The sequence below is a fragment of the Lepisma saccharinum genome, chromosome 1 (genome assembly GCF_977018435.1).
Source record: "Lepisma saccharinum chromosome 1, izLepSacc3.1, whole genome shotgun sequence".
NCBI lineage: Eukaryota > Metazoa > Arthropoda > Insecta > Zygentoma > Lepismatidae > Lepisma > Lepisma saccharinum.
Window position 1 is genome coordinate 80,430,423 of NC_139229.1, and position 12,378 is coordinate 80,442,800.

General features: G+C 38.7%; 1 protein-coding gene across 4 annotated transcripts in view; it reads right to left on the minus strand.

Moving 5' to 3' along the window:
• Positions 1 to 12,378, minus strand: part of LOC145983070 (pickpocket protein 28-like) — a 66,710-nt gene that overhangs the window by 11,873 nt on the left and 42,459 nt on the right. For 2 of the 4 annotated variants that reach the window (XM_083116421.1, XM_083116372.1), the window contains exons 3-6: positions 7,228 to 7,440; positions 5,823 to 6,023; positions 2,416 to 2,527; positions 489 to 637 (exon numbers count right to left, since the gene is read on the minus strand). In XM_083116421.1, the coding sequence (XP_082972547.1) occupies positions 489 to 637; positions 2,416 to 2,527; positions 5,823 to 6,023; positions 7,228 to 7,440 (675 nt within the window). Of the gene's footprint in view, positions 1 to 488; positions 638 to 2,415; positions 2,528 to 5,822; positions 6,024 to 7,227; positions 7,441 to 9,787; positions 9,862 to 12,378 lie in introns of those variants that run through there. The other 2 variants (XM_083116448.1, XM_083116416.1) reach the window with 2 other exon arrangements.

Here is a 12,378-nt window from a genome sequence, read left to right on the forward strand (position 1 = left end):
TGAAATTATCATGTTTCTTCAACGAAGTTATAGTAATTAACATGAATTACTGTGATTGAAATGAAATTATGTGTGAAATATATAATTTTTAGGTACACATTAATTTTCCAGGGGGTGGCCCCCCTTGCTCCCCCCTTCCGGACTCTCATGCTTACTGTGCAGAAAGTGGAATTAAAACACCAAATCAATCAATCAATCAACTGAAGTTACAGAATTTCAAGTTAATATGTGTCTTAAAGTAAATGTTGCGTTACTTCTGTTGGTAAAATTAACTTTGTTACTGTTACAACTACTTATGTTTAAATAGCTAGTTATAGTTAGAATTAATCAGAAAATTAACTGTTAATTCCAAATACTGATTATGCTATATTATTTTCGCATCGTATCGCCTCGGTCTGGTGGTTGCGCATGTGCAGTGAAGGCTCCATTTTAAAGAATGGAGCAATCCGGCTCGAATATCATTTAGATGTGAAAGCTGCAATCCTCACCCTTGCTTGAAGAGGATGTTCGGAGGAAAAACGTTGAAGGAGCAGCAGACGCCCTGATCTGTCACCACTCGCTGGAAAATCTCTGAGCAGACGTATCTCATATCTCTCCACTTGCATCGCAGGAGAAGTTCTTCACAAGAATAGCTCGCCTAGGAAAGAGAGAACTAAATTAACGTACGAGAAACGAACACGTTTCAGTACCACTTAATCAAAAGAAAGAATGAATGGTTCCACACTTTTCAAAATTCCAAAGATGAGATTTTCATGTGAGAAGTCACACAACATGAACTTTATGACTAAAAATTTTCCCTGAATTTTAGAACTTTTTCTTGCAGAAATTAAACACTATGCAATATTATAGAAAAATAATGAGGCGTAATAATAACGTCGTCGCCTTGTAATCAAAGAGTCGCGAGTTCGATACCCGGTGGAGGCACATTGCACAGTGATTCGGATCCTAGTTTCAATCCCAGTCCCGATTAACCTATCTGTGCATAAAGTAGACTTAAAAACAACAATTCAAACTCAAGTCATCTGGCTTATCTACTAGAAGTCTCCCCAATGATATAACAATAATAACAATAACAATAATAATAATACCTATAGTAGTATAATAATAAATGTGAAATAAAATGGGTATATTTTTATTAATTCATAATTGCGTGAAAATAATAATAGTTATTGTTATTTTTAATCAAGTGTTATCAACGCCAATCACATATATACGTATTATATACATAACAAAATACATCCCTATTGATCACTTTCCTGATTATGAAAGAAGTCGCAGTGATCAGCGCGAAGTGTTACGAAGTTGGAGGTTCCAGGTCCGAACCTAGCTCAGGCAGTGGATGGATCATCACTATCTCGGATTTTAGGTTTTTAACCTATTTTTTTCTTTACAGGTATGTAAGAAATAAGTTATGTCAGAGTTTCGATAAAAAAAACTCAACAACTGATGAAGTTTTATAGTGCCTTAAAAAACCTATTTTGCTTGTTAGAACCTATTTTTAGTTTATGAGCCTAAATCAAGCCTTTTTTAAGGTTTTTATATATTTTTAAAGGTTTTACAGGATTTTTATATCACACAGAGGCATTTGCTTTGTTTAGTCACAAAAAAATCCAATGACGAACGTGTTTGAAATGTACTGCCTGTCAATTTCCCTTCCTCCAACTCCATGGTGATTTTTCAAAGCTCTAAAGAAAGCCAAATATCTGGTGCCACTGTTACCTATACAGTCCAAAGTTGTCTGATCTGTGTGGTCTTGCTCACTTTCGTGTCACCTCGGTGCTTTGTGGCATTCACGCCTCGTGAACTAACATTTCAGCATTGAAGTCTGCCCCACTTTTGTTGAAAGATTATTTTCAGCATATAAGATGATCCTCATAGACAAAATTGTGGAGTGTGACTGTGGATAACATGAATTTTTTTTTTGCCTATATATATGGCGAATAGTAGATTTTAATAGCAAATTTGCAATGGTAAGTTCTGCCATCGCCTTAGGGTTAGGCAACACACACAACATTATCCAAGATAGTGCTTATTTCAGGATATAGGTGTCCCATTTTCATTGCCGGTGACTATATACAATCAGCATTTTTCAGGAATTTTGAACTATTTTAAGTTTCTTTAAACCTACTTCAAGATTTTTCGAACCTAACTTAAGATTTTTAGGAAATATTTTAGGATTTTTAGAACCTATTTTAGGGTTTTTAGAAACTATTTTAGGATTTTTAGAGCCTATTTTAGGAACCTAATAGCACATTTCTTAGAACCTAAAAATCCGAGGTCTAATCATCACATTCACGCTCGTCGTCGCGATGAACCTAGCAGGTAGACAAGTGATGTAAAAATAAACAAAATAGAACTAGGTAATGAGCCAATTAGTTTATTTGTTTTAAACATTACGTCACGCGTAGAACTTACCGAAAGCAAGAAATCGTAGTAATGCTCCACGGTGAAGTTTGGGGTGTCCGCATATTCAGGGGCGTGCGGACACATACTTCGCAGCATATCACCGTATAGGTGACTGGTGTCGCTAAAAGAAAAATAGAAAATAGAAGAAGAGATGAATGGTATCAGGGGCGTCGCCAAGGGTTGGTCGTAGTAGGCCACTGCCCATCCTGTCAAAATATGTTATTCAATCATTTGGTGATAAAAATTAAATAAATATGTTCACAAGGGGACTAAAAGTGACTAAAGTGTAAGGGGGTATACGTATAAATTTATAGCTAAAATGACTATAAATTGGACGTTTGGGGTGTTTAGGAAAGTTTGGATACGTGTGGATAAGAATCACTGTCTGTAGATAATGATGCATGTAATGGAAACCTTCCTTCTTGGGCCATGTAATAAGACTGTGAATTTGAATATGTCCCCCCTCCCCCCCACACATACAAATCTTTGACAACCATCCATTGGCTGATCCTCACCAAAATATATGGCGCAACTATTGGATGGTAAGTCTTATAAATGTATTGAATCTAGTTTTGCCAACATCAGATAAAGTAAAAATATATATCTTGGAGTTCAGAATCTGGATTTAAAAGTGCTTGAAAATTAGTATGAAATGTAAGGACGTTCTATCACATTTGTTGAATCCACATGCAACTACAGATGCATGTCAAATTAATACAAACTCATAAATGCACGTAGTTCACACTTTTGCCGTAAATGTCTCTGTCGGCGTCTGCATGGTGGCGTACTCTCTCGAAGCCTTTGCGAACTACTTCCAGTCTTTTAACTTTGCCAACACGCATTAGCTGCAGCACATTTTCTATGACTACTGTTGTCTTATCGTGTTAAATACTGTTTCATCAAAGAATAAAATAATGAAACGATAACAGTATGAACCATGTGGATCGCGTACTTCTGAAACGTTTGTGGTCCCCTGAATGGCAGAGTGCATTATGTGGTATCAGAAAGGCACCAGGTTCTAGTCCAGGCGAGTTTGTGTATCTTCTTCACCAGTTTCGTCCCACCATTAATATTCACCCTGTGATTAGCCTAAAGATGAGAAAAAACTACGTAAAATAAAAAAATCTGAATCCCAAAACAAAAAATTAGCTTTGTTGTGGATTTGTATGTATATAACAGTCGCAGGGGGCACCAGCCTTGAAAGTTCAGCCCGGTATGGAGAAACTACTTCCCGTTTCATTGTTTTACAAATTCTTCTATAATTCGGACAAAAGAGTATATCCAGAGTTGGTCCCCACAAAAATCCCATTCCTGTGAACATTAAGTGTAATTTAGATGTAATTGCATATAGTGTCATAGCTATGATGTAGAAACTGAACTCTACTTAAGCAGGCTTTAGACGGAGGCGTTTTACTTTAACATTTTTGCTTCCAAATATCTCATAGCATCTAGTACTTTACACGGAAGCATTTTATGTAACTTTTCGGTTGGCTTTTGCGATTACAATGTATAACATATACAGCATGAAAGGCACGTCGAGTTACATCTATGCTGAGTGCCATAGGCGTGCGCAGACCCTCTGATTAGGGGGGGGGGAAGCCTTGATGAAAGTTCAGTTGGGAAAGAAAAACCTCATGTTATCTCACTGTTTAATTTCATTGCATTGTTGGGTGTATGTATGTGTATATATACACAATGCAGCGACATAGAGGCACCATAACGAATATATAAATTGTCTCTGAAATATGCCTCGCTCCTTTTCCTCCAACAATTGTGTTCATGCATTTAAGACAAAACTGTTTTAGCAGTAAGAGTCTGAAGTACTTAGCAGTTAGAACTTCTCTGTCTGGCTATTTACAATGCATTACAAAAAACAATAAAATTGCGAGCGAAGCGAGCAAGAAATTTTTTATATCCAAATGTTTACAAACTGAAAACAATGTTGATTTAATATGGCACAAAAAATTTTAGGGGCGCCATTTTTTTTTGCATTTAGATCATTCGGCACCCATGGCCAACTCCCACCGCTCCCTCTGAACTTGACAAGACTAAGAAAAGCAGACATTGCGAGCGAAGCGAGCAAGAACATTTTACGAATTACATTTTTATTTGTATAAAATTAGATATTGAAGGGGGCAATTGTTCCTTTGTGCCCCCTGCAGGTGCTCTTGGCCGTCTAGAAGAAGTAATGCAAGAAAGACGTGAAAACTAATTCCATCTTCAGTATCCTTTTGTCCTGTTACTCTTAGATTCTACTAGTCTTGCATTCTTTTACCTCACTGTTTGCCCCACTAGAATTGATTTCCGTCCAATGTTGGGGAGGAGCAATGGGGGCAATGTCCATTGCCGACATCCCCCCCCTGTGGTTGCGCCACTGCACCCCCTTCCCCGGTAGTTGTTTTGAACTTGAATAGCTTGAATTTCTTGAAGGGTATAATGTCATTTAATACCGGCGATAACGTTCCTCTACACTAAATTTCTAGGTGAAAGTATAATAATGTAGGGACATGGACGTCTGGAAGGGGGAGGGGGCAAGGATGGTCACGCCACGCCCTTAGAAATCGAATGTCATCCTAAGAGTATATATATTTAACATGTATAATTTGATTTCAGTCATAGTAATTTATATTAATGCGATAATTTCACATTGAAGTGGTGTTTTTGAGGTGGTAACACGCCTCATGAAAAAATACCTTGCTTGTCCCTCTGTGGAAAAAATCTGCATACGTTCATGATTAGGGGGGCTAATTGCCGCCCCCTCTTTGCCCACCCGTGCGCACGCCTATGCCGAGTGCACGGTGTTTACATTTGAAACAACTGAAATATTATTCCATACGTGTACAGTAAACGTTGTAAAGTATATATTTAACCAGCGCCATGCTTCTCTATCTAAAACCATTTCATACGAAGCGTAATTCCTCTCGGTTGAATAATTATCGTGTTTTAAAAATGTGAAGTGATAAGTTGTTTACGTCTCAGGCGGCCGTCATTACAACTGCACTCGTGACCTAGAGGTCGCTTCTGACTGGTTATGCTACGGAAATAGGACGGGTTCTATCCTTGAGAAATGCCTTAAATATGCCATGGCATCCGAAAAGCCATAAGATATTTCACTTTACACGGTAGCATATTGGTCATGGAACAAATGTTAAGAAAATGCTAAGGAAAATACTTTCGTCTAGTGCGGGTCTTACCAAGTAAACAAAAGCCGAATCTAAACAAAATTAACGTCTTTTCCAAAACTAAAACTTTCACTACCTAGGTACATAAACTTTACAAATGTAATGCACATATATTTACAAATATTGGATAGGACATGCAACACTGTTGGTCCAACATTATAACGAACTTACTGCAGTTTTAGGAAAATTTAACAACGCATTAAATCTTAAAGCAACAATATGTGACCAGCTTACTTGATGTACGAATTATAAAACTCCAGCTTCACTTTGTTGAGGTTGCAGAGAGTAATGGCGGGGAAGGGGATGTCCCAGACGGGCCTCGTACTGGCCTCAAAAGCCACAATAACTGGCGACTCGTTCCATTTGTCCCACACGCGCTTGATCAATATACTGCACGTAGCCAGAGCGCACACGAACATCAGGAACCAGAAGCACCTGGAACAGACAAGTTGTATTATTTAACTTAGTTAACAATAAGGCCTTGAGCATATACATGGACGTCCGTAAAGGGGGCAATGGGGGGCCACGGTCCCCCTGGAAGATGAATACCCAACTAAAAATTATATATTTCACCCTTAATTTCATTTCAGTCAACAGCAATTTATGTTAATTATTATAAGGGCGTTCAAGGAATATGATAATTTCAGACTGAAGCGGTGTTTTTGAGGGGGCGCCACTATTATGTGGGAAAATGTGACTCCTTAACCGACCCCCTGAAAAAAATATCTTGTTTGCTCCCTCCCTGAAAAAAAATCCTGCGGACGTCCATGGGCATATATTCACAATTCTATTAATTGTGATTAGCACGGCTTGCATAAGATTATACGAAATCCCTTCAAATCAATTAGTGGACCTAATGAGATATCATGATTTTTTTAAATAGTTTTATTTTGAAGTTACTAACGAACAAAATACAATATATGTTCACTAATGGAAGTTTTTAAGGCAAAAGCTCCACATAAGACTCTCATAATAAGAAAAATGGCTGAAGTGATTTAAAAAAAAATGAGAAATTATTATATTGAATGAATTATTTCTGCAGAATGTGATAAAAATAGCATATCAGAATTTAGAATCTGATCGTTTTCGGATGCTGACATACTTCAAGAAAGTAAGTCATATGCTGTTATTTGATTAATTCAAATTTCATTTTTTTTGTAGTTGCTGATACTGAGCTGCATAAAGATATCAAAATAAAGCACGAAACATAATTAATTATATAATATTACATTTTTTAGTCGCATTCAAATCTTCCGTGGGTGGTTTGGGAAGTGTTGAGAGCACCCCATGACCACCCATTTGAAACTGACAGGACAGTATTGAGTTGTGTCCACTATATGTACAGAATGGCTATTCGGGACTGGACTTACTGTTTAAAGTGGGATCCGAATCACTATGTACCTCCACCGGGTATCGAACCCGGTACCCCTTGATTACAAGGTGACACGACAGTATTAGCAATTGTAGAGTCCAGTGGCGTGCCCAAGGAAGTGTTAATGGGATTCATAACCTTTCATGAAAAAAGAAAAAGGAACATCAAACGCAGAAAAAGATGGCAAAATGAGGTCTGGCTACTGAAAAAAGTATACGTAACACACCCCTTCCAAAATCCTGGACACGGCCACTGTTAGCGGCTCACCTTTCGGTCCAGTGTAGCTTATCGTTGCCGACATACTGCAGCCCGTGCAGCGAGGTCTCTTTGAAGAACTGGTTGGTGTAGCGAAGGACTGCGCCGAGGGGTCGGGTCCTCTGGGGCTGCATCTTCCACGTGGGGTCGTACACCGCCGAGTGGGCGGGTTGCACCGTCAGGAGCCGGCCAGGAGTCTGTGGTGGCTTCATGTTGTGTATCCTGCTGAGAAGAAAAATTCACAATTAATTGGTGAAGTGATACGTGTTTGAGGATTTCACCAATCGAACGAGGGTTTGTGCGGCCTGTCATGTCGCTACGGTGTAAAACGTTGCTGCTGATTTGTTCGTTCTCAAGTGACAGGTGAAAAGCGTCAAGCGAGACGTGTTTCTCGGAAAGCAACTTTCAGAAATTAATGCAACTTTTCGAACCGAAACAACACGGCTAAATGCACGGTCAGGATAATGAGCGGCTGGGCACAATTGCTTGTTTAACTGCGTACGTAGCTGGAACTGAACCGTTTTCAATATTTTTAGGCCAATACTACTGGGGGGGGGGGGGGGGGGATTTCCCTGTTCCTCCTGGATTTTTCACGCTGGATGTAGTATCACTATCTAACATAGTTACTGCTTCCCAATCTGTTCAGGTGAACCAAAGTTGGAGAAAATCACAGAGAGAAGCGTGCATTTAATTGAAGTTAGATTGGTTGGAAATAGCCTTCCAGTTCATTTGGCTTCGAAATGTCCAGTTACAACGATCTGATAAGCAATCAGTTGAAAAACAGAATGTTGATTAATTGTGAAGATATCAAATATGTATGTATTAATGTACTTTACCTTGCAGAGCTGTAAAGTGCACGTTACTGGTCGTTACAGCCAATTAATGGAGTCGGACCATGATAGCTAATGGAGTCAGTGTTATCTGAAATTTACGAGTCAAATCTCGGATGTAAGGAACGAAAGGGCTAAAACCTTACTGATATTGATCTTCGCCATTTTCCATGAAGGTCAGCTAAACCGATATCTCTATCAATTCTAATGGCAGGCACACAGACCTGTGCACGTTACATATAATATATATTTATATATATTCATTAAAATGCAGAAACTAGCCATGTTCAGAAAACGGAACATAGGTATCAAGCCATTCCGGACACTTCTAGAAACATTGGAGTTCGTTTGAATTTGTTTTCAAGTCCACTTTATGCATAGAGAGGCTAATCGGAGCTGGACCTACAGTTTAAAGTGGGATCCGAATCAGTATGTGCCTCAATTGTGATTCTAACCATGGAACCGTTGTTTACAAGGGGGCGGCTTTACCACTAACTCATCGGGGAGGCCCTTCTGGCTTGTAACGACCTCATTGAGTCTATTTGGAATCGCCACAACACAGAACAGTCTGTGACTCAATGATAATTTGGATGCTAACTGCAACAAATAAAGAAAATACTTTGGTAAGAGCATTTTTCTTGTACATTAACCGAGGTATTCTAGTCTAGTCGGTAGGCCGTCTGACTGCCGTGAGCGTGGTGTTGATCATTTCCACTCCTATGTGGACACGATTGAGAATGTGTGGGCCCTTACCGCACCCCATATCCATTCCTTGAGGGTACGTTGCAACGCAGTGGGGATAGCTAACAGAGACACTGAATGGCTGATTTGATTTGACGTTTTAAGTCCACTATATGCTCAGTATGGCAAATCGGGACTTGACCTACAGTTTAAAGTGGGATCCGAACCACTATGTGCCTTCACCGGGTATCGAACCCGCGACTCCTTGATTACAAGGCGACGACGGAAATACTGAATGAATGAGGATGCATGATAGAGAAGAGGAGAAAATAAAGAAACGTTTTTCTTGCATCAGTTCGGAAATGGGGAAAGCAAAATCAGTCATTTTATTAACCGGGTATTAACATTATCTGGATATTCAGATTATTCGCCGCTTTCAGAACGGATAGTTGGAAATCAGAGTATCCACTGGCTGGGTGAGAACCTTACATACTCTTTCGCCTTTGCAAGTTCCGGGTTCGAATCCCGGTCTCAACACCGTGTTTGTTTCTTCACCTATTTTACAACTAATCATTCACCTTAACAGGTATGATTCAAAAGTGTCGTTAAATAGGTTGTGTCAAAATGCTCACAGGATATTCACTAAGTTCTGTGAAACTTTGGGTAGGGACCATGTTTCCACTAATTTTGGATTATATTTTCATTAGATATATGGATATATGGCTGAAATTATTTTGCTTCTAGAAAACATGTCATTGGTAGTAGATGATGATGATATATCCATACTTGGCGTAAATAGATTTAGGGAAGATATTATTTTAAAAGAAATGAAACAAGCATATCAATGACCGCATTTCAACACAAAAGCTACGATATTGAGTAAGGTTAACCGGGTGATATACGGCATATGCCGCTGTATACCCTCCACTACAGCCCTGTCACTAGATAACGGACGCGGGTAGTTGACGATTTTCATTCAGGCCAGACATCTCAAATATTGAATGTATCAATTCTGATACTCTTAGCTATAAAACAAAATCAGTGGTGGTTGTATAACTTACCTTTTCCTTACTGACCATGCTGTGAGGTGCATTTTTGCGAGGCGTTGCAAAACAGAAACCACTATATCACTCACTGTAACTTATCCATCTGCCTGCCACACACACGCACGCGTTAAACTTGCCACTGCGATCATTATTGTGTAGTTGTTCTTTTTCTTTTCCTTTCACAAAAGTAATGCAAAATGTTCAAAGTAAATGGCGTTTCTTTGCGTAACGTTCCTTATCTGATCTATAACCCATTATATCGTTCCCAAAAATACACGCGTCAGTAGATGACGTACCCTAATGGCTTCCGAAAAGACTCTCGGACCATTTTCCTATCAAACTCTGCACGCATTTTCGAATTATCATGCAACATTTCGCCTTGAACGTGAAATTCATTCAGATAAGCCTTGGATGTAGTTTCCTCAGCGTTTAGTATTTCCAGAGATAAGCGACTGTTCACTTAGATCGTTAATTGGGCTGCCTGAAACAATTGTTTTATCCTGCCCTGGAATACGAAAACATTGGAGAGCTCTGCCAATTCTTGTGATGACGGTTATTGATTCATTTAGTTTATTTTACTTCGCATTTCTACCATTTTGACTAATCACGAAGATGAGGATGAGTGATGATACGATGAAATTGATGAAGGGCCACTGAAACATCCATGTCTAGCCCGAAATTCAAATCCGGGACCCCTGGTTGATTGATTGATTGATTTGCTTTATTTTACTTAGCTTTTTGTGCCACTTTTGGCTAATTTGCGAAGATGGGGTGAGTGATGATACGATGAAATTGATGAAGGGCCACTCAGAAACATCTATGCCCAGGCCGAGGTTCGAATCCGGGACCCCTGATGTCGTTTCGCGCAGTGATAACCACTCCACCACGGAGGGCGCCATGACGGTTGTTGCAAGAATATCCGGCGTCTATCCCAAATATGTTTCAAGCGAAGCATTAAGAAGTTTTCTCAATATAGAGTCCCTTCACAGCCGAAGACAGATCCATGAATTACTTTTTCTGCACAAATTACTCGCAAATAAAATAGATTTCGAACGACTTCTTTCGAAAATTAATTTTTACGTACATCACAGCAAAGTAAGGTCGCGCAAAGACCTTGTCCAAATTTCCAGAGCCCAAACGAAATCTGCAGATGCAACTCCAATTCGAAGAATGTGTAAATCATTTAACGAAGTTACAAAATCAAGGTACACAGTGGACATCTTTCTAAGCACCCTAAAATTTAAATCCGAACTCCAGACCTACTTCAGAAAAGCGCAAAAAAACAAACTATGATGTAATAGTTCCGTAATCACGAGTACAACAAACAGGATGCCCATACAATATGAATAATACCACAAACATTATTAACTAAATAACATTATATATTTTTAAGTCAACCTTTTGTATTTTTATATTTTTTTAATGTATTTACTACTATATTTACTATTTACTACTATATTCATCTTCTCTTAATGTAATATGAAATTTGACGAGCAAATACGTTAATCACTGAATTGTTTACTCTCATTTTTATCACCATGCCTTAACTTCCTTCAAAGTCTGTATCTTCTCCTAAATATTTTAAATCTCGTACAATGTAAATCTGTGTAATCATCTTGATGTTTAGGCAACATTATATACGAGTTACTTGTATACCTTAATAACAATGGTACATGTATATACGTATGTTTGTGTGCATGTGTGTGTGTGTGTGTGTGTGTGTATAACTTATAATTATGTAATATTATATACAATTTTTATATATATTCATGTCATGAAAGAATAATGTATGAATTACCTTAGCGATCGCCAACAGCGTGTCGTTCTTCCAGGGACTGTATCTAACTTTCTTCCTGTCCTCTCTGGAGTTCCACAGGGCAGTGTTCTAGGACCTCTCTTATTCATACTATTCGTCGACGACCTTGCCGACCATCTCACAGCTCCCTCTAGTAACTACCTTTTTTTCGCAGATGACTGTAAAATTTTCAGAGAAATCTCCACTTGCGACGATACGCATCTTCTTCAGAATGACATAACAACATTTACTTCCTGGTGTCTGACATGGGACCTTACATTACATCCTGAAAAGTGCACTACTCTCACCATCTCTCTCAAGAAGAACCTGTTAAAAGTCATTTTACTCCATCTCTGGCAATAACATTCAAGCAGTATCATCTCACAAAGACCTAGGCATTGTTTTCGACCAAAAGCTCACATTTGAGGAACAAATTTTAGTCACCACTAAAAGGGCCATGCGTCTCTTAGGTTTTACTGTACCGTTTTACTGAAATTAGTGTCATCTCAGCCATCACCTTGTACTTCAAATCATTCATCTCCACAATAATAGAATACTGCTCTCCCATCTGGTCCATGGCATGTCCCACTCACCTCTCTAGAATCGATTCAGTCTTTCACTTCTTCCTATCTATAGTTCGATACAGGGTTCCCTCATTACGCAATTTTTCATGTCCTCATCTCTTGTCTTTTCTAAACTTACAAACTGCTTATCAGCGACCTTTGGAGAATGATTATACAAACTCGCAATAAAATATTATTTTATACAGAAAAACCTAGACTTGAAATTAAAAAAAGATCTATCTTTTACA